The sequence below is a fragment of the Molothrus ater genome, chromosome 11 (genome assembly GCF_012460135.2).
Source record: "Molothrus ater isolate BHLD 08-10-18 breed brown headed cowbird chromosome 11, BPBGC_Mater_1.1, whole genome shotgun sequence".
Lineage (NCBI taxonomy): Eukaryota > Metazoa > Chordata > Aves > Passeriformes > Icteridae > Molothrus > Molothrus ater.
Window position 1 is genome coordinate 21,126,859 of NC_050488.2, and position 25,974 is coordinate 21,152,832.

At 42.8% G+C, this 25,974-nt stretch overlaps 1 protein-coding gene across 4 annotated transcripts in view; it reads right to left on the bottom strand.

Annotated features, from left to right (window-relative positions):
* TMCC1 (transmembrane and coiled-coil domain family 1) overlaps nt 1-25,974 on the bottom strand; it is a 74,529-nt gene that overhangs the window by 41,280 nt on the left and 7,275 nt on the right. For 2 of the 4 annotated variants that reach the window (XM_036390908.2, XM_054516029.1), the window contains exons 3-4: nt 19,077-19,133; nt 15,753-15,997 (exon numbers count right to left, since the gene is read on the bottom strand). In XM_036390908.2, the coding sequence (XP_036246801.1) occupies nt 15,753-15,956 (204 nt within the window). In that variant the 5' untranslated portion in view covers nt 15,957-15,997; nt 19,077-19,133. The other 2 variants (XM_054516030.1, XM_054516027.1) reach the window with 2 other exon arrangements.

The following is a 25,974-nucleotide window of genomic DNA, read 5'->3' on the forward strand; positions in this document are numbered from 1 at the left end:
ACTGAAATGATTTGATGGAAGCCATTCATTGCAAATAGCCCCGCAGAAAACCAGATCTTGGAGATTAAAGCCTGGATCATGAGGCCATATTTCTCCTTCCTGCATGAAGTCCTGCTTTTTCTTTGCTCAAGTTTTATAAGCACCGGTGGCAGCATTTTTCAGTTTGCAGCTCTCAAATCTGCACATTCTATTTGAAGGCTCCACTATTAAATATGGTTAGAAACTGCAATTTTGACCTTGCAGCTGCATAACACAGGCACGCCAATAATAATGCCCAATTTCACACAAGAAGTGGTCACACCCTGGGAGCAGGTGCTCCAGGTCCTACAAAAGCATTTGCCAACTCTGAAGTGTAAGTCACCAGCCATACAAAAACCGAGGTTTTCACAGAATAAATACTAATAAAGTTACAGTTTATTTTTATACAGTCTGGCAGTGATTGCATTTCAGTTGATAAAGGTATCAGCAAAATCATACATATTTTCTATGCTTTCCTTTCAGCAGATGAAAGATGGTTTTAGCACCATTTGCCTCTCTTCCACCAAGGTGTCCAACACACAGGGACTTCCCAGTCCCATCTAAAGCACAGTGAGGAGACAGGGAGATGCAGTTCTCATCCTACATCCAAACTGAGATAAGCATAATCCCTTCCAATTGTTCACACAACTACACTTTTTGTTTTGGTAAACACAGACCAAGCTCTCATTTTCTCCTTCAGTTCACTATACTTATAAGAGCTGCACAACTTTTACAATTAAAACAGAGAAATCAAGAGTATATCAGGGCCAGACAATTGTATAAAGTAGGTTTGACACAATCAGAGCTAATGCAGTGCAAGACACAATTGTGTCAGACAACACAAAAATGGACAGAGCCAGAAAAACAAATTGGTGACAAATCAGTGAAAACATTTTTCCAAATCACCCTGCCCACCGAGAAAAACAAGGATTAAAAATGGAGTTATCCAAATGAGTTCATTTTAAACTATTTTGGCTGCCCTACATAAATAAAGCTTAGATACAAAGTTCATTACTAACTAGATCAAGTCTCTTTTGAGGGGAAGATTAAACTCCGAAGTGTCTGTGGAGACTTCTACTGCTTGCAGACACAGCTTGACACATAAAAAGGCAAACCCTTAAAAGATGCAAGTTTCAGTTTTCCCTGAAATGGCCACATCAAGATGAGGAGGTAGTAAAGAAAATTACAAATTAATTAGAAAGATACCACATTATTGCAAAGCTGTAGCTTTTCCCAAGACAGTTTGCAGGATGCGAATTCTGACCCATTTTAAATGCTGATGACAGCATTTTAGAATTCTGATGACTGCATTTTAAAACCTTTACAAATACACAAAAGGCGGTGGGAGGGATAGAGAAGAACAGCTTAAATGTAAAGTGAAAGTTCAGCTTGCCTCCTAAGAGTCCAATACTGTAACTCCTATGTCCAGAGTCAATTCTGCTCACTGGGAAGGCTGTACAGATGAGGCGGTGCTCGCAGCTCTAGAACGGTTCATACCTGCAGCGTCCTACACAGACTCACTTTTATTCATGGATGGATTTTTCCAAATGTTTTTGCAACTACACGCATTGGATTCAGTGACAATCTGCAAGACTACTTGGATTAACTATTCTCTCTCTTAAGGTAGATTCCTGAAACGAATTCGAACACTTTAATTAATAAACAGCAAAAGCTATACACGGCAGCTCCTTTGTTCTGAAGCCCCGTGTTGCCAGTGAGGGTTACGGAGCCTGCACAGGGCAGGGCGTGCTCCCCCGTGCCTGCAGGTATGCCGCTGGGACGGCTCACACCGCTAAGCACCTTCTGCCCAGGACAAAGCACACGTGTGAGCGCTCTCACAGGCCCCTCTCGGGCACACCCGTTAGTTCCGCTGCCCCCGCTCGCGTATCCCCGGCCCAGCGTGGAGGCTGCGCTGACCCCCAAAGCCGGCACCGCTGCGGTACCAGCGGCCCCGGCGGACCCCCGCCCGCCCGAGCCTTTGTGTCCGTGCGGACGCGAACAAAGGCGGAGGGGCTCCTCGCCCGGGCGCGGCTCTGCGGGGACCCGCGGCTCGCACCCACCTTCGAGAGCTGCCTGCGCAGGCTGAAGCGCTGCACCATGGTCCGCCGCGGGGCCGGGCAGCGCGGGGCCGGCGGCGCGGGGCGCGGCGGGCGAGGGGCGGCAGCCGGCGGCGCTCAGCGGGGGCTGCGCATTCTCGGGCGCCGGGGCCGGCACCGTGTCCTGGCCCAGCGCTGCCCCGAGGAGCCCGGCGCTGGGCCGGGCCGGGCCGGGCCGTACCGGGCAGGGCAGGGCAGTGCGGGGCGCGGCGCGGCGCTCCCGCCTGCCGCTGCGGGAGGCGGGTACAGACACACCCGGCACCGCCCCGGCACCGCCCCGGCACCGCCCCGGCACCGCCCCGGCACCGCCCCGGCACCGCCCCGGCACCGCCCCGGCACCGCCCCGCCGCCGGCAAGGCCCGGCCCTGCGGGGCTCAGGCGAGCCCGTCCCAGCGCTCCCGCCGAGCCACACCGGACGCGGGCCCGCGCAGCTCCCGCTGCATTCGCACACTGTGGCACGAGAGTGTCAGCTCTGCCCCGGGAATCAGCACAGAAGACCCCGTTGCAATCACTAGAAAATAATTCAAGAAAGTATTTCTCCCTCCCCGCCATAAATATGCAATAAACATGTGTGATAAAACAGGTACACTTGCAGTTCTTCAAATGCCGTGACAAGAGCGGCTTTCGGAGCCTGAAAGTGTTCTTCCTCCACTCACAGCACTGGTGAGTGAGGGACACAGCACAATCTTGCAGAACAGGGGATTGCAGGGCTCTAACCTCGCTTTGCAGCAATGCTCCGAGGGGCTGCAGGAGTCCGGCAGGCAGGACAGACACAGTGCCAGCCTGTGCGGTGCAGAGGGGGCCCGCTCTCAACCCATGGGCTCGGGCAGCTGCCAGGATGTTCATACACGAAGGACGTAAACCAAAAACCCCAAACACAACGAGGAGCTCAAAATCTCTGGAAACAAGCCTGTTTCTGAAGTAGTCCTGTCTCACTATTTTAGTTTTGGACTTCTTAGGATTTTATTTCCAAATCATTTTGTAATTGCCTCCTGCGCGCAATAGAAAGGCTTCCTTTGTGCACTACACTGAAATGGCCATGGCTTGATCACTCCAGTACATGGTCTTACCTACACAGAAAAATAGTTTCTCAGTAACTATCCACAAAACTACTGGATAAGGAACAGCTCCCATGCCAGAGCATGTCCCTGATGAGTCTTGACTCAGTATCAGTGCTGGATTATCCAGGACTGTGCTGCTCACTAGCACTCTCCTCAGACCTTAGCTTCACTGGGTACCAACTACTGGCACAGTGGCTAAAAGGGATCCCGTTGCATGCTTCAGCTAGGACAAATCTGGGGCTCCAGACTGCACAATATGTATGGTTATGGTGTGTACCTGGCTGTTAGGAGTCAGCTGTGCATTGACTCCATATAAAACCCCTCCCAATGGCAGGTACTAGGTAAGTACAGATTACTACCATGCATGATTGTATAGTCTTGTAGAAAAAGGAAGGTATATTAGGCCAGAATATTTGCCTTGTTAAGGAAAATGTTTCTAGCCTATTTTTAAGGTCATCAGGTGATCTGGACACTAGAGATAGAAGAGACATTTGCAGTTGGGCCATGGTTATGAGAACAGTCAGTGTGGTTCCTTAAATAGACCTTGAAGGGAAAGTTATAAGAAGATTAAACAGAGGTGTTTATTTCATAACTGTCATTCAAAAGTAACATCAATAGATGCATCCTTCAGCACCGAAATCCCAGCTGTGAAATGAGAGCAGGATCCAGTAGCATTCTGCCCAGTCAGGGGTAACTCAGAGGTATTGAATGCAGACATGTTCTGTACAGGGAAAGTATTCCCTGACAGAACTTGGACTCCTTTTCATAATGCTCTCCTTTTTTTGGAATATACGGAAAGTACACCACCCAGTTACCAGGCCTCAGTTTTGTGATGACCATGGAGAGCTGACAGTACAGAAAACAAAAAGGACTGGGACACTAGAAGCACTTCCTTGTACTGGCAGAGAAGACACCAGATGTTATCGGGATTCTGCATCTAGCAGCTGCATCCTCCCTGAACTGGGTCAGTACTTCTTGTTCTGCAGTTTGGCTATATTCAGAAGCCTCATGCACACCGTTCAATGCCTACTGCAGAAAATCCATACCACCACCTTGAACAGCTGTGCACCAGGGAAAGCTCATGTGCCTACTGCTGCAGAGACCAAAAGGACAAGTGTGTGCGAGATGAGAATGAGAGCGTAAGAGTGAGCGAGATGGTGTGGGAGCACGAGAGAGTGTGAGTGTGTGCACATTCGCAGTCAGTCAGTGACGCCGTGTGGGAGTCCACCATAGCACTGGAGTAAAACACTGGAGCCTGGACAGCCAGCTGGTCACCGTATCTGCTGCACCCAAACCTCCCTGCTTCCATGCTGCCTGACAGCAGATACCAACGGCTCTGGGTAATCAGCCTCTCACCCGCAGAGCCGGGTGCCCAAGGTGCTGAGGACTACCCACTGTCCTGCACCTGGGACACAGAGGGCCTCATTTCCTCCACAGACACTCAGCTCTCCCTTCCCCAACAGGCTCCTGTGGCTCAGTCTGGGTCACAGAGATACAGATAAGGAATGGAGCCAGCTTGGCTGGGAAATAATCCACATCAGACCGAGATGGGACTGCCAGATTAGCAGAATTGATGGTAGCAACATTCTCCTTTGTCTCTGGAGCCAAGGCCTCACATTCAGCATTTCCAAACTGATGCTTACGATCTTCACAGTTAATTAATGGCTCCTGGTCTGAACATACGCCTTAGTCCCCTGTTGCTGGGCTACTGTCACTTCTTTTCCTAATATTACCTTCCTACAGCACTTATTTCCTGTGCAATAGCTTAATTGGTGAATTCTTCTGTTTTTATCCAGGAACATGATGGAGAAAAAGCAAGATTTCAGTAAAAGGCACCAAATTTTATTTTCAAATTTAAAATGAACTTGACATAATGAACTAGTGCCTCTGCCTGATGCCCTTTCATGGGGGCACAAAACACAATTAGAATTAATCTTTGGTACAAAATACCGTGTAAATAATTTTCTTTTTTAAAATGCTCAGTAAAGAAGATAATTATTTGTTTTAATATCCCTCTCATGGAGGTCTTCTACAGCTTTTTACTTGTATATCAAATACAGAGTTTTTAGCAGTTTTTAAAAAAATTATCTTTTAGAACCATATAAAGGTAGAAGAAATATGTATGTATAAATGCTACATTAATGCTTGACACAAGTAAATGAACAGGAAGGGATCTTCCTGATAACCTCTTACAGAGGGACCTTTTGAGATAACCAACAGGAGAGACATTTTCTTATTTCAAACCTTATTCTAAGGTTTGAAAGATTAAAATTTCATATTTTGAAACCTACACGTTCTCAGGATAAACCCTTTCAACTGACTTTATATGTATTTCAAAATAAAACACTTAAAGCCGCCTCAGTGCTCTGGATTCACGGCAGTGAGCCCCAGTCTCTGCACGCAGCAGGTATGGGCTGCTGCAGGCCTTTCTGAGTTTCCCCCGCTCGTATCAGACTCCCCCGCTCCACGGCGCGGCCCCGCGGCGCCCCCTGCGGGCCGGAGCGCCGCTGTGCGGCCCGAGCGCCCGGGAGCGCCCGGGCAGGGGCAGACCCGCCGCACGTGCGGCAGGACACGGCACTACGGCCGCACCTGCACCTCCGCCCAAACCGCCCAGCACCTCTTCCTGTCACTGACTGGGGTGGCACTTCACAGACCATCTCCTTCCACCCTGCTGCTGTGGGCAGGGATACCTTCCACTAGCCCAGGTTACTCCAAGCCTCAGCTAACCTTACCATGAACACTTCCAGATTCGGGGTATATCAAAGCCCTTCACATTTAAAAATCACCAGAAACTCACATATTTAAAAGATGTCATGTACTCCTAAGAAAATTCTCAACAAGTTCACAAATTAAGTTGATTGAGAGGAAAAAGAAACCTACGTCCCCCACTGCAGCACAGGCTGCAGCCACCATCAGCACGACTTTGCCTTTCTCAGTCCCGAACACTCCCAACCCAGGCCTCCATGTCTGCTTTAGGTTAGGCAGTCTTACTTTGGGTAAAACTCACCTGTCCTGCCCACATTCAGCACTCACAGAAAGTGCGACACGGGCATAGCGTTGCACTGCTTAGAGTAAAAATTATTTCCGTTTTTTTCAGGGACCATATTTCTGTTCCTGGCCAGCACTGGTTTGCTGCTCGAGTACAGCAGATTTCCACTTCTCACCAGGAAAGTCACAGCATTCCCATAGTTGTAAAATATTTGAACATGTCCCAGTAAAATATCCTTCCTTCCTGCACACCATTTGGAACTGAGAGATTAGATTAGCTCTTTTATTCAGGACTTCCACCTGCAAACTGCACAAGGCAGATAAACACACCCAGTGGTGCCACAACCCTGCCTAATCCTAACACCCTGGCAGAGTGTCATGGTACCACTCAACATCTCTCCTCCCTGCCACCCACTTCCTATATGGGTGGGCCACTGCAAAGCAAAAACAAAGGTTTTATTATTTTAACATTAATTTCCAACTAAATTACACTTAGAATTTCTACATAACTGTTTCAGAAAGCACTCATGACAAGTTTGCAAAAAGGATGACAAATAAGATATACATCACAGTCAAATCTACAATTAGAAATTACTTAAAATGTTTTGGAGTTGCCATGAAATTTGATACTAGCACCGTAACTATCATAGACAGTGTTGGTACAGAGAATCACAGGCAAACAAAGCATTTGTCACTTTGGTGATATCCCCGCAGTTAAAGACCATGAGGATAAAGATGGTGCAGCCCCTTTCCCAATGGCTCAAAATCATGATTTTACTGAAATTGACCCCAATCCTAAGAGAGATTTGGGGATGATGTTGGATGGTATTCTACCGTGGAAGATGCAGACCAGTCAAAAGCATCGATGACACATCTGCAGTGGCTCTGCTACCTGCTGCAGCACGCACCTGTCTCCAGAGCTTGCTCTATCATGGCTGAATACGTCAGCAGAAGATGTAGCACTGAGTTTTAACAGCACTGCCTAGAGAAGGTTACATTTTTAGCCTTAGAATTGAGCAACCAAGTAACCTCCCAGGGAAGGACACTAGTTGTTGACAACTTGAAGAGATAACGCCTCCACCCTGCCCAGAACAACAGCACGAACTGTAGGACCTGAGGAACACTGGAAGGGTGACTGTAAACGGAGAGGAGGGATTATAAAATAAGTGTGTGCATAACATTTTAACACCAATAATACTTTTCCTTCTGTAAAAAAAATAGATCTGGACTAATAACGATGAGACCCTTCAGATTTCAGTTATACTGAAATTCTTGGCTCTTCCCATACAGAGTGTGTGTGTGTGTGCGTCTGTGTGTCTCTGTGTGCATCCTTTGCCCACAAGACTTTGAGCCTAATGCCCCTCTCTGCTGCACAAAGGTCACTGCTCCCAGAGAGGGAAAACAGTGCCAGCTGCAGAATGGGCTTCTGGGGCAATTAAGCAACCGAAGACTAATTTCTGAGCTTGTGAAATAACCCTTAGCCTACTCCTGACCTGTCTCAACTTGCAATTAAGCACCCCAGTGATCTGCCAGTATCTTATCTTGCTGCAAGACACAAACAACGCAACCCTATCACCCTGCACTGCACAAACGCTGGGCTGACTTTTCCGCTGGGAGCAGAGTGGCACAGGCACACGGGAGTCAGAGCTGCCCTGGACACAATGACACAACCCCGTTCGGATATGCTGGGAGCCTGAATCTGCAGCTCCAGGGGTCTACAGGGCCACTTTTAAGAAAGAAGTAAATTCCTGCTGTCCTGAAATGCTCTTTGTGCACTGTCTATCGAGGTTCTTGTACACCTGGCTGTCAGGGTAGGCCCTGCTTCACCCTCCCAAAAGAGTACAAGTTCTCCCTTCACAGGAACTGTGCAAGTTGGTGCTGGCTGAACATGATTCAACTGCAGATGCTGAAAGTGAAATAATTTTTAGCATTTCCAGTCCCTTACGGCCAAAACTACAAATATTTTACTTCAATCAGTTACAAAAAAAAAAAATAAAAATTACCAAATGCTCACCACCAATGTAAGCTGAACTGGAGAGCCAACACTAGAGTATGGTGCTAAGATTGCTTGTTCTTTGGGGAAATGGGTTAAAGCCAAAGTCATCTTTTAGAGATCCAGGACATACTGTTCACAGCCACAGTAGACTTTCCACATGGTTGTAATGTTATAAAAAACTCTTATCTTCTCCTTTTTCACAGGTGGTTCTCCTAGGTGTATTGCATGGTGTTTAGGACAGAAGAATTTGCAAAAATTATCTGGCAAATAAGTTACCACTAAGACTATTTACAGCTGGAGAGAAACTGTTCATTCTTTCACAACTGTGCTACATATACTGAAAGGATGGCATCTTGCTGTCTTGTTTATGCTATCATGCAGTGTGCAGACCAGTGTGAACACTTGGAAGGAGTCACTGTAAGTCATTAAGAAAAGCAAGCTTATTGCTGGTAGGTTTGTGATACCCATAGGATCTACTCTATCTGGAAAATATTGATGCAGCTGCAAGTTGAAGACTGTAAACTTATGCCAAAAGTATATGCAGGAATTTTCTAAAATGTGGACATTAACAGAATATAGATTTAAGTTGTTAACGAAAACCCAAAGATATTTGAAATATTTATGAAAACTTATTGTCAAAACTGCCAAGTGGATGAGGACATGTGAAGTTCTGTCAGGATACAGTAGGACTGAAGTGAGTGGAGCCTTGAAAAGCTGCTCTATGAGAATCCCACTGCAGGACAGTAAATCCTTTCTCTCATCATTCCTGCAGCCCTAAGACAAACAAATGGCAACCAGAAAATGTCTGGGCCTACAGAGGCAAAAAGCTGCAAATCCACCAAACAGCTTCATACTAAATTAATCCAAGTTGGTCTGTCTTCTCAGTGATGCCAGAAGGTGTCAGCCAAGGGCTTCCACCAAACATTCCAAACCAATTTCCTGTCCAGAATCCAGACTGAGTAACGCGACCTTATTACAGCCATGCTCCAACACCAACACTGGTGTCATGCCCAGGTGACAGCAAACCATACAGGGATCTTCATGGCAAAAATCACAGTGAGGTTCCACAAGGCCAGGTGCTGGGTCCTGCATGTGGGTCACAGGCATGGATAAAATATCTCTCAAACATCAATATTGTTCTGTTCTTGACACATAATTAATTACCTCACAAAAAGCTCTGTAAGTACATGAGACCCAAATGAGATCCGTGCAGGCTCAGCCATTTTCAAACAACCACAATCCCAATTTTCTCAGCTCAGTGGGTTGCCTCTACAAGAAAAGATCTATGAAAAAATATTTAGATTGCTTGAAATAAAAGCTCAAGTGAAGTATCTCAGTAAGATTTTAATTATTACACTTTCAATGCTATGACAATCTCATTTCTCAGCTTCTATACAAAGCCTAACAACATGTGGCAGGATTATTACACATGCAAATATATGTAAATGAGGTATTCAGAAAAATCTGATCTGTTGTTTTGGGATAACATTTGCCCTTCTATTTCAACAACAAACTAAGAAAACAGAGATGTAACAATACTGTGAACTAAAAACATTTTGTGTGCAGAGGATTATTAAGAATTTATTATCCTTTACACTACAAAATACTCAATGTCCTTCATTCCTAATGAAAGTGGAGGACACCTCAGCACCACAGAATCAGGCTCATCCAAAACTTATTATTCTGAATAACCATACAAACACAAGGTCAACCTATTAACAGGCAAAGTTACAACACCACCAGAGTTTTCCACCTTTACCTGAAAGGCACTATCACAGCCCTTGCTAAACTCTGACAGTTGCTCCAGGCTTAACCTCGTTCTTCACATAAACAAGTGCTTAAAGCAGAGATTGTATTATGCTTCTGTTGTATGGCAAGAGAACCTCTAAATTCTCTGAACGGCCTGAGCAGGCAGCTCTGTTGCCCCCGCGAGCGCCAACGCAGTAACACTGCAACCTGGCCCCAGCACCCAGGGTCCAACCTTGGCCCAGGGGCTTTGCAGAATTGACAAGAAATAAAGACTCCTCTCTCCAAAACTCTGCAGCATCCACACATAAAACATTGGCAGGGGAAAACAATACCAATACCTAACCAACCCAAACCCCCACTTCAGTTAACAATACAACATTTTGAGGACATCACCCTCCTAAGCTTGCTGGCACAGTGTTTAGTGGGGGAGGTTGTGTGTGTGTGTGTAATGGGGTTATAGACATGAAAAGGAAAGTGTAGGTGTATCTAATCAGGAGACAGCTGGAAACTGACCCTGCCATGTGAAATAAGCAGGCTGGGGAAAGAGGAAGCTCCTGAAAAAGGAAGCGTGAGGCCTAAGAAGACATCTCACATGCCAGAAACCGAGGATCTGGAGTGAAAGACACACATTGGCTACACCTATTTTTAAAAATGCAACATAAATGACAAAATGGTGCCCAGCACATGAAGAAAGAGGACTTCCATCTGGTTCATATAGCTGAACAAAGACACCAGGAAAAAAAGGGGTGGAAAAACAGTAATGCGACAGGAGCTTTCAGAAGTTTAAAAAGTCCAAGACAAAAGAAAGGCAAGACAAACTAATATCAATACCATATCTTGCACACATCTTTTCCTTGCACACAGTACTCTGCATGTGACTCAGGAAGAAGGGGACTCTGAGGAGCTGGCTGGAAAACTCAGCTCCTAGAGCTTCCCTGCTCTGAGCCCTGCCCTTCCACAGCTGCCCCATGATGGGCACCTGAGTTTCTTAGTATTCCATGGAATTTAATTACAAAATTTCCTTTTGCACTTTTGCAATTTACCTCGTGGACATGGCCAAGCTGATAAGGGTTTTTTCCTTTTCCAAAGGAAAAGTATCTGTGTTCAGAGATAGCACTACTGCTAAAAAGCAAATGTAACAGCATTGAGCAGGACCAACCCAACAAGAAAATAAATCACAAGCTTTAGCCAAGCTCAACACAGCATTTTTGTAGGCAATGTTAGGCATAAACTCTTATCACTGTGCAGCCTTGCACAGAAGGATGACGCTCAGGGCTTGACTCCACAAAACATGGTAGATATGGAAATAGCCCAGATGTGTTTAACAGGTCTTTAAGCTTCAGTAGTAAGCAAGACTGAAGCACGTGGGCTCCTGCTCATCCATGCCTGACAAAGCAGTTCTGCAACAGGTAACGCTCCTGCCGTTCCAATAAGAAGCACTGACAATTTCACGGCCACCCACAAAAGCATATAGAATAATGCTCTGATAAAATAAGCCGCTGATAAAATATAAATGAAGGCTAATTTCTCAGCAATCCAAGTCTGATGATATCCTTCATCTACTCATAGTAAAACCTTCAGCAGTCATAGTCAAATCTTAAAAGCAGGAAGGGCGCATGGCACACAAGGGTGTGCAGTACCTGCAGCTCCCTGAGACCTTCACGTCTCACTTCAACAGCCTAGTGAGCAGGTACAGAGCATGTGAAGCAAACAAAATGTTCACTACTCTTCCTAACTGTCTGAATAGATCTGAATACTGGGAGAAAAATAATGAAAGAAAGGAAAGGAGAGCAGGAATTCCTGCCACAAGAGCAGTGCCAGCACAGTGACACAGGTGACACCAAGGCACGGGCACAGGCCTGTGCAGTTCAACACCTGTTACCTGACAGGGCAGAGGAGTCCCAGAAGCACTGGCACACATCCAACACCAACGGGAACAAGCTGTGTCACGACACGGGGAGGTACCAGCAAAGCAGACAATGACAGAAGACAGGAACCAGAAAACAGAGTTATATTGCTTGACTACAAATCCTATGTTACACAGTTCTTGTCATAATTAAATCACAACTTTTCCATTCTCTGAGTTGTTTCTCTGTTCCTTGTAGCTTGTATAGCCCATATGTTCACAACAGATGGATCAATGCTGTAGCTCAGTGACATTTTTCTAATTATAGACGGATTTATGAAATTCTTAAATAATTTTGAAGGAAATACTCTCTGCTGAGGGACAGTGAGTCAGTGTAGCATCACTGTCAACAGCAAACACCAAAACTAAGGAAGTGAAATTGCTGTGGCTTTATTAAAAGGAAAAGGTCAAAAATTTATTTAAAAGATAACATCACAAAAAGCTGAAGGAGACAAATAGGCAAAGTGTTGAGAAAGTGAGCACAGACCAACAAAAAAAGTTAAGTGAAAGTTAGATGCAGTGACAATCCATACAGGCTTGGTATAACTTGGGGGTCCAGAGGTCTCTCAACCCCGATGAGTGAACATTATCTGCCAGACACTTCAAAAAAATGATTTCTACTTCTTAAGCTTCATTATGTAATCTAGTCTCAGTGAGGCTAAATAAAATAGGAGAACTTAGGGTTAAATTAATACTGTGTGAAACAATTTCAATACCTCATAACTTAAAGACAGTGTTTAAAGTTTGAATTTACATCAAACTTTACGTTTGCTCTAATGACTTCAGATTTTTCCTGGTTCTTTACTGATTCTCATTTGAAGTGTGTTGCAAATAATTTTCCAATACAAATTGTTGAATGAAGAGTTACTTTTTGCAACTAAACAACTCATTAATTTATAGTCATAAATTCCAGCAGCGCAGCAGCCTGAATGCTAAGCTGGCTTCTCCAATGAAAACAGCACTGACATCTGTTATAAGGGTGATTTACCAAATGACTGCATTATGCTTTACTGATTTGACAAACCAAGAAGCTCTGCTAATAATCATATCAGTGATTTAAAATTTACATGGAGCTAATTTACAAATACATTACATCTCTATACTGAAAATTCAGTAAAGGCTGCTATATATTATTTAAAGCTGTACAATCATCTGCATTTAACCTGCAAGCTGTCTCCCATTAATTTGTAACTTCAACTGACACAACATACTTTAAACCTGGTATGTACAGACACATGCCATAGCCAAGACAGTATGCCTCAGACTGAAATAACAGCAAGATATTATGTTAATATGGCAAAGACACACAGTGCTTTTCACAGAATATCAGACAACATTATGTTGTTCTCTGTGAAAAAAACCCCAACATTTCTATTTTTCAATTTTTACTTTTTGTTTCCTGTGCAAATTAAGTCAAGCATAGTTCATGTGATTTTTACAGCTCCCAACATTACACAGATTGCATAGCAATATTGCAGCAGTCTTGACCTTTCTGGCTCTGGGAGGCATGAGAAGATAGAGATCCCCACATTTGGAAGGCACTGAATAACTCTTCCAACCTCTGTGTCACACTGTGAGATAGTGCTGTTACCTGCTCTCAGGAGAGTAAATGAGGTACACCACCCTGACCTGTGAAAATTTTCCAGGAAGAGTCCAACTCTCCCGCCCATCTTTCTTCCCTCTCCTACACACTATCTGCTAAAAGACAAAAGGCAGTAACAGAAAAACAGGCAGGTGCAACGTGATTTCAGTACAAGGGACTGATACTTGCATCTCCCTCTCATTTTATGTCTCATTCTCCATAGCAGTATTTCCTTGGCCGTGTCACTTTAGACCTACAGTATACATTGTTATTGTCTGTCATAAGATGGTGCAAATATTATAAAGCAGCTAGAAATTCACCAAGCTCTACCAAGGGTCAACTGACCGCAGAGGTCTCTGATGGTTTAGTCCCCAAAGGTGGCCTTTCCCCTCTCACTTTGTTTTCTCCTGTCAGACTCCAGTCCCCCTCTCTCATCTCTCCAACGTGGCGGGGAGAAAGCCTGCGCAGCCCCTCTCCCTCAGGCCACCAAGGGCACGGCCAGCAGCACCAAGGATGGCTCCCAGGGGGTGACCCCGTCCCCAGCCACTCTTCGTACCACGTGCTGCTCCAGAGGAACGGCAGCCTCAGGGTCAAAGTGGCTGCTTCACCTAATCACAGGCCCTTAGATGCCAAAAAGTGATTCCTAAACTTGTTCTCATACCTGCAAGATGCTGTAGCAGAATGCTACCAGATTAACAGTCTTCATTTTTCCTGTCACTCCCGCCACGTGAGCCCAGTGGTTTCCAAACTCTGCACACTCAATCAGTACAAAATGTTTGAGCATGGACTCTCAATACATGTATGCTTATTTATAAACTATGTATATGTACTACTCAACTATTACAATATGCTTATTTTAAAACATACATAGAAACACAAACTATAAAGGAAAATAAATATAAAAACAAACCAAAAAATATTTCCTTCCTACACTCCAGTGGACTGTCCTACCCACATTCTGCTTTGGAAACCACCAATCCAGGCAAACATTTCATCAGACAAAGCTGCACCAAGGGTCAGCTTTGGGATAAAAGGCTTTTCCCCATATTGCCACATTACTTACCTAATATGCTTCGGCCTGTTCAATCTCCCTGCTCATACATGAAGTAAAGGGAAGACAGTTTGAAATCAACAAACCAGACCTTGCTTTATAAACTTCTGTTGCTGGACTTGGGTACAAACTCAAAAAACTAACAATTTTCCCTAAAATTCTCCTGAAACAAAGATCCTGAGTTCACTCACAATGAAGAGAGAGGCAATATACAAGTAAACCTGAAGCTATTATGAGGTCTCTTTCTCACAACTCTCAATGGCTTGACTAACTGTAAAGTTAATCAGCCCAGGAGAGCGCATGCTTTTCACAACTCCTTCATTACTATCTCTGTTGTTGTAACAATCAGCAAGAGGCAAAAGCTTCAGACACAGCTCCAGGCAGACTCCTTGCAAGAGGAAACAAAGTATATCCAGCCTCCATAGACCCCTTTGCTATTAAGGGCTGTTTTTCAGAGGACTCTCTGAACCAGTTTCCTGAATAAACTCAAATTAGCCAATCAGAAAGCTAGTCTTCCAAAAAGCAAACAACAAAAAAAACCCAAAACACATCAAACTTCAAGAATGCTTCAACTAAATTGATCTGGGAAAGGGGAGAAATGGTAAGACAAATGCTGCTTGCTTTTTGATATCATCAACAGGCTGATAGGCAAACTTTGCAAGAATGTGTCACAGAACGGAGACTGTCATTTCAGTGACTGCTTTTCCCACACAGGCAGGAAACTGAAGGAGACAGCAGTGATCCCTCAGCAGCAGAGCAGCCAGGATGATCTAAACCACATACAAGCAACCCAGCACTGAGGGGCTGGACAGTAGTGCAGGCTGCAGCCCATGTTCCCAGAGCCTCTCACAGCCTAAAAGACCAACAACACCATCCACTCACACTAGAATTCTTTTCTTTTATAAAATACAAAAGAAAATAAGAAAGGAATTTAAAAAGTCATCTGGGCAAATGGAAGGTTTTCTTGCAGGAACTAGCTAACAGTTGCTAAGAAGGACCACTCTGGCTGCTGCTCAGCCTATCACTCCTTGTTTGACTGAGGTGTGCTATCCAAACAACCTAATACGTTTCAAATGTAGCTCTCATTTCACTGATCAAATACATATAAAATCAGCCACCTGCCATGTGAGAAAATGACTAATGCTTGCATCTTTTAAGCTCTTTGCTTCGCCACTGAAGAAGCTTTTGAACACAGCACCATATGAATTTGCTGAAAGAAACCTACTTTTCAAAACAATATTTCAAAGGGCTTAAGAAAACATACAAGGAGATGATAAAGATCAAAGATAAATTTGAGTAACTTACTGCTGCTGCTGTGGCCTCTTCTCCACCTACATAGATAGAAGAAGCAATCTCCATCACAGACAAGTTTGTGGGAGCATCTGTAGTGGATGATGATCTGGGCCGACCTGACTGAATATCCTGAGCAGACCTTCTGTTGATCTGCGGGCTTCCTTTCGGGGCATCTCCCTTGCCCCACCTGCTGTGCAGGCTGGTCCCTCTCTTCATTTTGGGTGGCACTCTGATCTGCTGAAGCACCCGGTTCAGAGCTGTGGGGTGGGTGGAGACACCATCAATTTCAGCACAGACGCTTTGGCTTTCCAAATCCAGGTCAGGCTCCAGCTCAGCCTGAGCTTGCTGGACATCATGTGGAGAAACAGATGACCTCCTGCGCTGATGCTGGAACAGGTGCTTCAAGCCTTGACCAATGACATTAATGTTCTCCAAAGCATTATGCGTTATTTTGGATAATTTTTGCTCTGATTCATGTTGTTTTTTGGTTTCTTGATCTTGGGATTTGCCTCCAGGATCAGGGTCATCAGACAACTGTTCAGTGCCAGACGGCTCCATTGATGACACCCAAAAAGTTTATTTGACTATTCATACATAAATATGTCCCCTTTCTTTAAAAGGCTTGTGTTTATTTTGAAAATGCCAAGATTGCCAGCCAATTAGGTGTGTAAATGCTTCAAGAGTGACTATACATGCAGCTGTGCCACGGTGATCTCATGCTTATCTAATGTTAAACAAAAGAGTAGTCATTATTATACATCCATGCAGCAAGTGTGGGTTAAAAATCCAATGCACAAAACATGCCATTAACAAAATAAAATGTATCAGTCCTTGGAGCACCCCTCCACGTGGCATTAGTTGCATCTAGGCTGTAGCAGAAGCCAAAGCTTGTGTGAGACAAGTCATTCATTGCCTGGGGGGAGAAGTCCAGCACAAAGGGTGTAGGAAAGCAAGAAAGGTAAAAAAGCTGTTCAAAAAGGGGAGAAGCAAGAAGAAACCAGTGGGGTTTTGTTTATTAAGAACAAGCCCATAATAACATCTAACATGAGGTTAAACTTCTGAAAAGCATGTTAGTCAGGCAGAATTAATTTTGCTCTTTAACAAAGATCTGATACTAAGGCCCTAACTTAACAGTATTTAATACATGCAAAAAACCAGAACATTTCCAAATAAGTTATTCATTTCCACATAGTGAGAAATGGCTTATTACAGCCAGCATCCACTGATGGCACTGGAAACTTGATGTGAAAATCTATCTTCAAGCAAGAACAGGCAAGTGAAATGCTTTCAGTTGGCATACTCTTGTTCCACAGCTCTCAGAGGAAACAAGAATGCATTCTGAAAAGTAGATTAAGCAACTAAATCTGCAAGGGATCAGCACCAGGTATGTGCAGTTCAGCCTCTGGCACAGGAACTGCGCATCTGTTCTTAGAGATCTCAACCCGAGTCATTCCCTGGGCTCAGGCAGGACTGGATTATACAACAGTGCAGCTCAGCACTTGCTCATAGCAACAACTATGGGAGAAGGTCAGCAAAGATATGGGGAAGAAAGGGAGGAAGAAAGGAAGGATACAGTAACTGAAAGGGTTTTACATCAGCACCATGAGATCACATGTTTAGAAGCTGACCACTGTTTTCTGCAAGAGAAAACTTTGATTAGGCTTCTATAAAGACAGAAATCAGCTCACAAAGGTCTACCTCAATCTTGGCAGAAAGCAGTCTGTACTTTAGAAAAGAATTATTTGAAACTCAGCATATTTGGGATTTGAGAGTGTTCATTTCTATGCTAGAACAGCTGCAGAAACAGAATGCATTGAGTTTACAACTGGAGTGCTCTAGATTTTGTGCACCTGAAGCCTAACACAATGGGTTAAACAGATATTCCAAAATGCTTTCCAAATTGCCATCCAAAAATATCAGAAGAGCTACCTCTCTCTTTCTTTTTCTCAAGTGTCACTGCTATTAGTTGGAGGCAAGAAGAAACTCAGTACTTACAGAAAGCAGAACACTGGAATCATGCAGGATTTTATCTCTGAGCTTTGAAGATGCTATAAGCATTGAGTGTAAATATACCGGCCAGTTTAATCAGTAACACATTAAATGCAAAGGAATAAACTACATCCAAGAAAAATATATTTACCCACATTCATGCAGCAATTGTGTGGCAGAAGAAAAAAAGATGTGCCAACAACATACCTACATACTTAACACTATCTTAAATGAATTAAAGTGCCTTTCTGTCTAGTAGTGTGCTTTGGCTTTTGAGCTTCCTCTTTCTTAATCTTTTTTTTTTCCCCTTCAGGCAACAGGTTTTGCAGAAAGTTAGACTACAGGTCTGCACTCAATTTATGTTTTAGGACAAAAAAATGGCAAAAACCAACAGACCAAATGATTCAGTGAACAAAACTCACCATCTAAAAAAGCAAGAGCCCAAAAACTATTTGGTGTATAAAATACAAACCTGACAGCTGACCCATAACTGCCTTTTTCATTTTAGCTAGTTCACTCAGCATTTCTTTTCAGTCAGGACTCCCTGAAGAACTGCAGTTCTTATCTAAGATGATGGGTAAACTCTCCAGCCAGGATCTCTATTCACATTATCACTGGCAATGATGCTGGTCTTAAAGAACACCACCTAAATCTAACTGGAATTCCACGCATTATCTGCTAGAAAAAATTACCCTGCTTAAATTAACCCTATGGCAGTTTACAAACCAACCTGAAACAAACCAGCTCACAGTGAGCTCACAAACAAGATATGACCATTCTGCAACATATTTCTGAAATTATATAGCCTCTCAGAGGTTCCTCATGGGAGCTTTGTAGCCATCTCCTATTTCCACAGGATGAGTCTGTTGTGAGCCTGAAATGAGCTTTGCAAATTACACATCTGCTATGAAGATCCTTACAAGTATTTATTTGTTCTAGTATCTACTGCTGTGGAAAAGAATACTCTAAGTGTGAAGAATTGTGAATCTTCAAAATTATTTAGCACACTTATTTGCATTAGGATTCAACTTTTGTGGTCACTTTTGTTTTCTCTACTTACAACCACCTTTATATTCTGTTAGTGGGAGGAAACAATACTTTATACCATAAAGTTCAAAAACATACATTTCTTATTTGTACAAGAATACACTACATCAGGAACAAATTCACAATTACATATATAGCCAACTGAGCAGATGTTACGACATTATTATATCCCAGAACATTCTAATACAGCCCTTCATTTGCGCAATTATTTCCCAGGAGCCCTGGGAAACAAAACAGATCAAAAGGAAAAACTGGCAAAATCAACATGAGATAATAGTGAAAGGATAAACTTGTACTTGCCTCCATCATTTGCCCTTTAGCATGGCTGACCCACAGCAGTCCCTCCACTGAACGGAACTGCAAGAGAAATTGGGTATGAGATACAATACTGAAAACTGGAGGAAAGATATACATAAACAGCAAAGAAAGAGCATGATTCCAACTTTTAATTTTTTTTTTTTTAGTAATTTTTTTCCATTGAAATGCAAGCTCCCCTGGAAGCTGTCCTGTTTTAAACTCTTTCAAATAACTGAAGGGATAAAAATATGACTGAAGTTAAAACTGAATCTTACAGAGTTAATCAAGAAGTTCTTGTGAAGGAGCATTTTATGTTGGGGCTTATGGCCACCAGCACAGGCCGAAAGCAGAGGAAGATGCCAGGGCTCCAACCTGCACCATGTAGATTTTCTTTTCTTCTCCTGTTTAGTCATTCTCCATGCTCCCAGCCCAGGTCAAACAGCTGCCTCTGGTGTTCACCTCACAGGAGGTAAAAGCTGTGGGCATTTGGACACTCTTGCACCTGCCACAGCTCATTGCACAGGCAGCTGCCGTCCCCTGGCAGCTCCTGCCTGTCCATTTCTGCAAAAGACCCAAAGGCCAAATGCTTGCTAGGAGATGACAAGAGAAAAGCTGAGACCAGACACGGTAACCACACTTCTCTAGGCAGCCTCAAGGACTAGTCTGAAACACAGCCAGATCACCCAGATTTTCCAAAGATGATCATTAACTCAACCAGCTCTTGAAAACAGGGAGCACACTATTCTTCAGATAAACACCCCAAGAACTCTGCACTAAAGGGATATTTTGACTGTTTTACTCCACAGCAGATTCCCACCTCAAAGCCAGAGAGAAAGGAAGAAAGGGTTACTCTGATCCACTGAAGTGGGATGCTAGAATATGAAGAAAGTGATGACAGCAAATCTTAGGAACTTGGAAAAAAAGAATGAACACATTTTTGAAAAATATCTTCCTATAGAAGAAAATCCATTTCTAAACAATCTTAGTGGAGAACTAATACAATGTGTGAAGTACTGGTCACACGAGGTGTCACTAACAGAACTTCAGTCACACTATTTGTCTACTTTTTTTTAAAGTTTTAATGTTATTTTTTATTCATAGTAACTGTAAGAGCTTTTGTCAGCAAGGTCTTCAGAGACATGACCTACAGCACTACAGGATGACCTACAGCATTACAGGACCTGCAGATCAGCAGCTGCTTTTGGCTCAAATTGTTTCACGCTGCCATAGTTCAGAGTCTGTGTCCCAAAGTGCCCACAGGTGGGCACTAAGAGGCATTAGCACCAAAACTACCTGTACTGTCCCTCATGTGAATCACAGCCCTAACTGACACACCACCAAAACTCCCATTTGCTCTCAGAAGCTCCATTTTCTTCTGAACTTTGAGAAACTATTGCATGGGGCTAATCAAAATTCCTTCACTTCCATGCACTTACAAAGTGTAGCCATCATCTTGGCTTTGATGTTTTTTGACAATTCTTCCCACTCTTTCCCTTTTCTTTTTTTCTTTATCAAATACTTTGTAACATGAACATTTCAAAAAATTTGACAAGTCTGAAAATACTTCTGCCCCTCTGATTTTAGACTTTATTCAAGTGAAAGTTTACTTTAAATTAATCAGTTTAATTAATTCCCTTCAAAATCAGAGTTCTTTGTAAACAAAGTGAACTCTGAAGCTACCACTGAAAACCAGTTTAGAGATTACTTATCTGCAGCTGAAGTACTTGTTACAGAAACAAACAGTACAGGACTGCAGAAATGGGGGAGAAAAATTATTTTCAAGGAAAGGAAAGAGGAAAAATTCTGCCTTCTCATAGAGTATTTCAAATACCTTTCTCTTATGCCGTATAAGAACACCATGAACCCTTAATAATAAAGATGCTGAAGTACAGTTAGCTATATAATCCTCACATTCCTTTTATTTCATAAACAGGTCAATTTAACAGCTCGCTATAGAGTGTCATCACAGTTAGCAGGGATCTTAGGAAGGAGACGCTTCCCACTCATCCTATTTGGTAAAAGAAAAGCACTTTTCAGTTGTTTCAGAATAGAAAGGATTCTTGCTAAGAAAAAGCCCAGCTTAGTTTGAGAAATCCCAGATTATTTTCAGAAACCCATCCCAAAATGGAGTTTGTATCCAGGCAAACAGTTTAGCAAGAAAGACTAAAGAAGCAACAGTCACACCCTGGAAAGCCACCTGTTACAGGAATTGGGAACCCTAGCAAGTGATTTATATCCAAAGGAGGATTAAGATATTTTAAAAGCATCATTGCTCAGCAGTGCAAATAAGGAGAGAAAGCTCTGGGTGCGTTAACAACTAATTCTATCACAAAAAAGAACTCATGAGAAACCAGAATGGGTGTGAAATTCAAGGGGGCTGTCATCTGGAAAACATTTAAAGAGGAAGACACCAGTAACAGAGTAAGTAATTTGACTTAAGAAAACGGGATAGTAACATGACTACCCAATATCTAGAGAAATGTATATATTTAGCTATTACAATAGAACAATTTTGAAAAAGTCTGAGTGGAGAATTTGGGCCAGAATGGAAGAAGAAGACATACAAGAATTAATTAAATACAAATACCTTAGGTAAATGGTAGAATACAGGCAGAAAGAAAACAGAAAGCAATTCTATACTATCTCTAATGGAAAAGATACCTACAGTTTTACATACATAATTCTTCATCATCCTCCTCCTCCAAAATTCACCCAAGAAAATATTTTTTTGAATTCTACTGAAGTCTGAAAGAAAAGCCAGAAACACGAGATATAGATACACAAAGACCCTCCCCAGGCCAAGACCAGAGAGGGAGTATAGCTGATAGCACTGTTAAAGGAAAAGGCTGGCAGTGTCTTTAGGTATGAGTTACATGATTTTTAAGATATTCAGGGACAAAAATGGCATTATGTGTGATCCCATGCAAAACATGAAATGTTTCTCCTAAAATCCTCACAAGACTAAAATAGCTCTACACAGTCCAGGCACTTGTTTGCTAGAGGTGAGTATGTTACAAGGAGAAAGGAGCGAGAGCAGATCCCCTAATGTCCTCCTCCTCCTCTCTGAAGCAGCGGTGGGGAGGGAGAGAGTCACTTTTTCCCATGCATTTCCATACACATTAACAAATAGCAACTTCAAAGGTTTCATCAGCAGATTTTATGCTTTGGCACACCAAAAAGAGTTCACCATTTCTATTACTATATCCATTAATGGTTCACATGTGCAAGGGCAGCATGCTTAGACATACCAGAAGGTGATCTTTCAACATCAGCCTCTTCTCAGCTCCACATCATGTTGAAACAGCTCCTATAACTTTATATTTAATACTGCTGACCAGCAGAACTAAGGTATACAGTTTATGCTCCTGACAGCTCAAATATTAATTCTGTAGATAAGAGAAAACTTCACTTATTGTCACTCACAGAGCATATACCAAACACTACCTTAGTGAGTTGACAGATCCCTTTCTCCTTTCAATTTCTTTTTAATGAACATCTTCCTGAGTACACCTACATCAGAATCAAGTACCTTCAATAACACTTGTGGGCAACCTTTACACTATTGATGCCCTCCCTATAGGAAGTATTGCTTGCTCAATGCTCTGAATGCAGAATAAAGACTGCTGGCTCTTCTGCAAAGTAGAAGTTCACATCTAAGAACCACAGACAACATCACCAAAGATGAGGCAATTTTCCATGTTTATTTGAGTAATAATAACTCAAAGTGGCCTAAAGTTGAGTGACTGGTTTTCAGAAATGGTTCTGCTGCTTTGGAGTACAACCGATTGCCACTGACATCTTTTCTACTCCTGACATCTTTTCCACCCCTCTCTGAACACTCAGTAACTCAGTGGTTGCACTGTTTGAATCAAAGCTATGAAAGTAAAGATCAAGACTTCTCCAAAATTACTAACCAGGCAGAGGTACCAATACATAATCATTCTGTGTTTGTGATATGTCAAAATCTCATGTGAAAACCAAAGCAAAATGTTTCAGCTGTATTTCTATAGCTGGTGACCTGCTTATTTATCAGAAGCCTTTCTCAACTGCACCGCTGCATCTAGAGCTGGTGCGCCATGGAGTCTGACTGTGGGGCAATGCTGCTGGTTCCACAGCTCAGCAGAACTTTATCCTTGATGAATTCCTTAGCTACATAAAGTAGTTCTAGGTTTATATTACCATAACGTGTGAGCAGTCTGTGAATTCACCCTTCGAATGCTCCTACATTATGTTGAATTATTATTATTTCCCTAGTTTTCGGGCAACCCCTCCCTCCATAGAAGATCAAGAAGCTGCCTAAAGGTCATGTGACACTTATACAGCAGAGAACCAAACTTAATATTTGCTCTTATAAGGTTAATGTTATACTTCCGTGATTTCTCCTGTTGATAGCTTCAGATTCATTTATGAACAGTGTACAGCAATGTAACTGGAACCTACTCAAACCACTTAAAACATTATTTTCTGGAAAAGGCTACATATAGGCTATTTTCCATCACATTATATAAAAACAGTGCTTCAAGAAAGCTAAATGAATGTTCAAGAAAAATTTAACTACAATCTTCTGATTAGTTGACATTGACAACTACATATATCATGTACATTTTCTTGACTTTTTTCGTGAACATATTTAAAATTTGGGAGACAACACTAACAGTGCAGTCTGCAGAGATTTTAGAAGAAAAACAAAGTGGATGAAGAATTATTATAAAGACAGCCTGCTTTACTAGGCTCAAGAGGAAACCTGCAATTCAAAACTGTGTGGTCTGCCACAGGAAGGCTGACAGCTGACACTTTCACTTAATTTAGTGGCCTGTTTCAGAAAACTGACATCCTCACCCACTCTTCCTCAAAACCAAACTGAACTTAAGCCAAACATCAGCATTTCCTCTAAAACACCTCTGCTTTTTGCAAAAGGGAAAAATGTTGCACCCCTATCACCGCGTTCTAAAAACCAGCCAAGTGCATGCTCTGAACTCAGGGCTTCACCGAAGAACACTGAAGGGACATCTCTAGCCACAGTCCAAGCAGAGATCTGAAGCTGTCCTTTCACAACACAAGAAGTACAACAGAAATGGCAATTTAAGACATTTCCAACCTCTTTTGTCCCCAGGGGCTCATTTTCAGAACCACAGCATGGCATTCAATTTTAGCTTCTGTAGGCACAGGTATTTCCACGGCTGTGATATGAAACAACACAAAAGAAAATAACTCTGATTTGAAGGAAGACAGGACTGAGGGACAAACCTGACCATAGACTCAGTTATAACAACTTTGGAATAAGGTTAAAGAGAGGAAGTAGACAGACAGGGTGCACAATTACTCCCAGATGGTGTTATCAAAAACCTCCTATCTGATGCTATGGCCATAACAGCTGCAGAAACAGGAACTCACGTGAGCTTCAGCAAGGACTCATCAGAATACAAGTGATTTCACTTCTACAGTTCAAATACTGCATTTTGCAAACAGAGAAACTTCCTCCCCAAAGGAAAAGATTGAAGAAGTATTAAGCAAATATTCAAAACAATGTGTCTTCCACCAAGAAAATAATGGATTTAATTCCTTGAAGCAAATATTTTAGTGCTCAGTTGCACTCCTACTATTAACTTCTCCTATTAACATCTGCATTATCTGGATCTGATTCTTCAGTCTCTGGAAAAATGCAACAGTACTAGGCCATGGCATGAATTTCGGCAGGATCTTTTCAGGAGAGGAAGGGGTGGAGGGGAGAGATCAAAGCTGCTCTTATCTCCTCACTGCTGTCTGCCAAGAGACAGTGCCACCTTCTGTGTGTCAAAGCTGACTCAAATGTCAGGAACAAGTGAACCATAAAGTGGAAATACAGGTATTTTCATTCCACTTTCAAGGGAAGACAAAAGGTTATACTACACCTATTTCTGGCATTAAAGAGAGACGTCTAAGCATGCTAGTAATACAAAGCAAAGAAGAGATGGCCTCTCATTTTACCTCCTAGCAGAATTACCTGCGATAATGCCGGAGAGATACTGGCAAGATTTAGCAACTCTAGTTCTAAAAGAAAGGTTTATTCCAGGCTTGCAGTTGTAAGGAGGTTAAAACAAGTTAAATTAGCAGGCTTGTAAAGAAAGATATAATCTACCACCAACCCACACCCCACACTATGTGTGATTTTAACATGTGCTTTTAGCCCTTGGAAAGTATCATATTTACAATGACTCATGAAAGAAGTAGAACTAACTCACACATAGTGGTAAAATAGTCCCCCTGATGACTCAAAACCAGCTCTTTCTACCAGTATTGTTTAAAATGCGACACAGATCTGATAAACAGATAAATTCTGACCAGAAGTCAATAGTCATTGCTATTCTGACTGTCGATGCTGCTCAACCACTGACAGCCTCATCCTGCTCTTCAGAAGAAAACTCTCCTTCCTGATCCTTTTTCAAGACTGCGAGTCTAGGGAGCTTTTACTTAAGTGTGACTCTTTAAAAAAATTGTATTAGTATAACAGTAGTGGCCTTAATCTGGGGCCAGTTTTTTTACGGGTCCTTTTCTAATCAAGCATTAGCACATTCCTCCCTGCAGGACTACAAACAAGATGTTCAGGTTACCCATCAAACACAGCCTGAAGTCCTTCAGTCAGCACTTGTATGAGGCTGGGAGGACCTATCAGTAAAAGACTACCCCCACCCACACCTTGTTACCTGTTCTCAATGTTAAAAACCTGCTATCAGCTGTCAACAGAAACAGGAGACATGCATAAGGTGCTTTTGACTTGATTCATTGCAGCCACTTCTCCCAGTCCCAGGTAGACTCAAGCAGAGCTTAAGACAAGGAACAATATAATTGCATTCCTATGTACCCTAACAAGTAGGAACAGCATCAGCCTGGCCTGTGTATCTCACAGACACTGTGTGAGCAG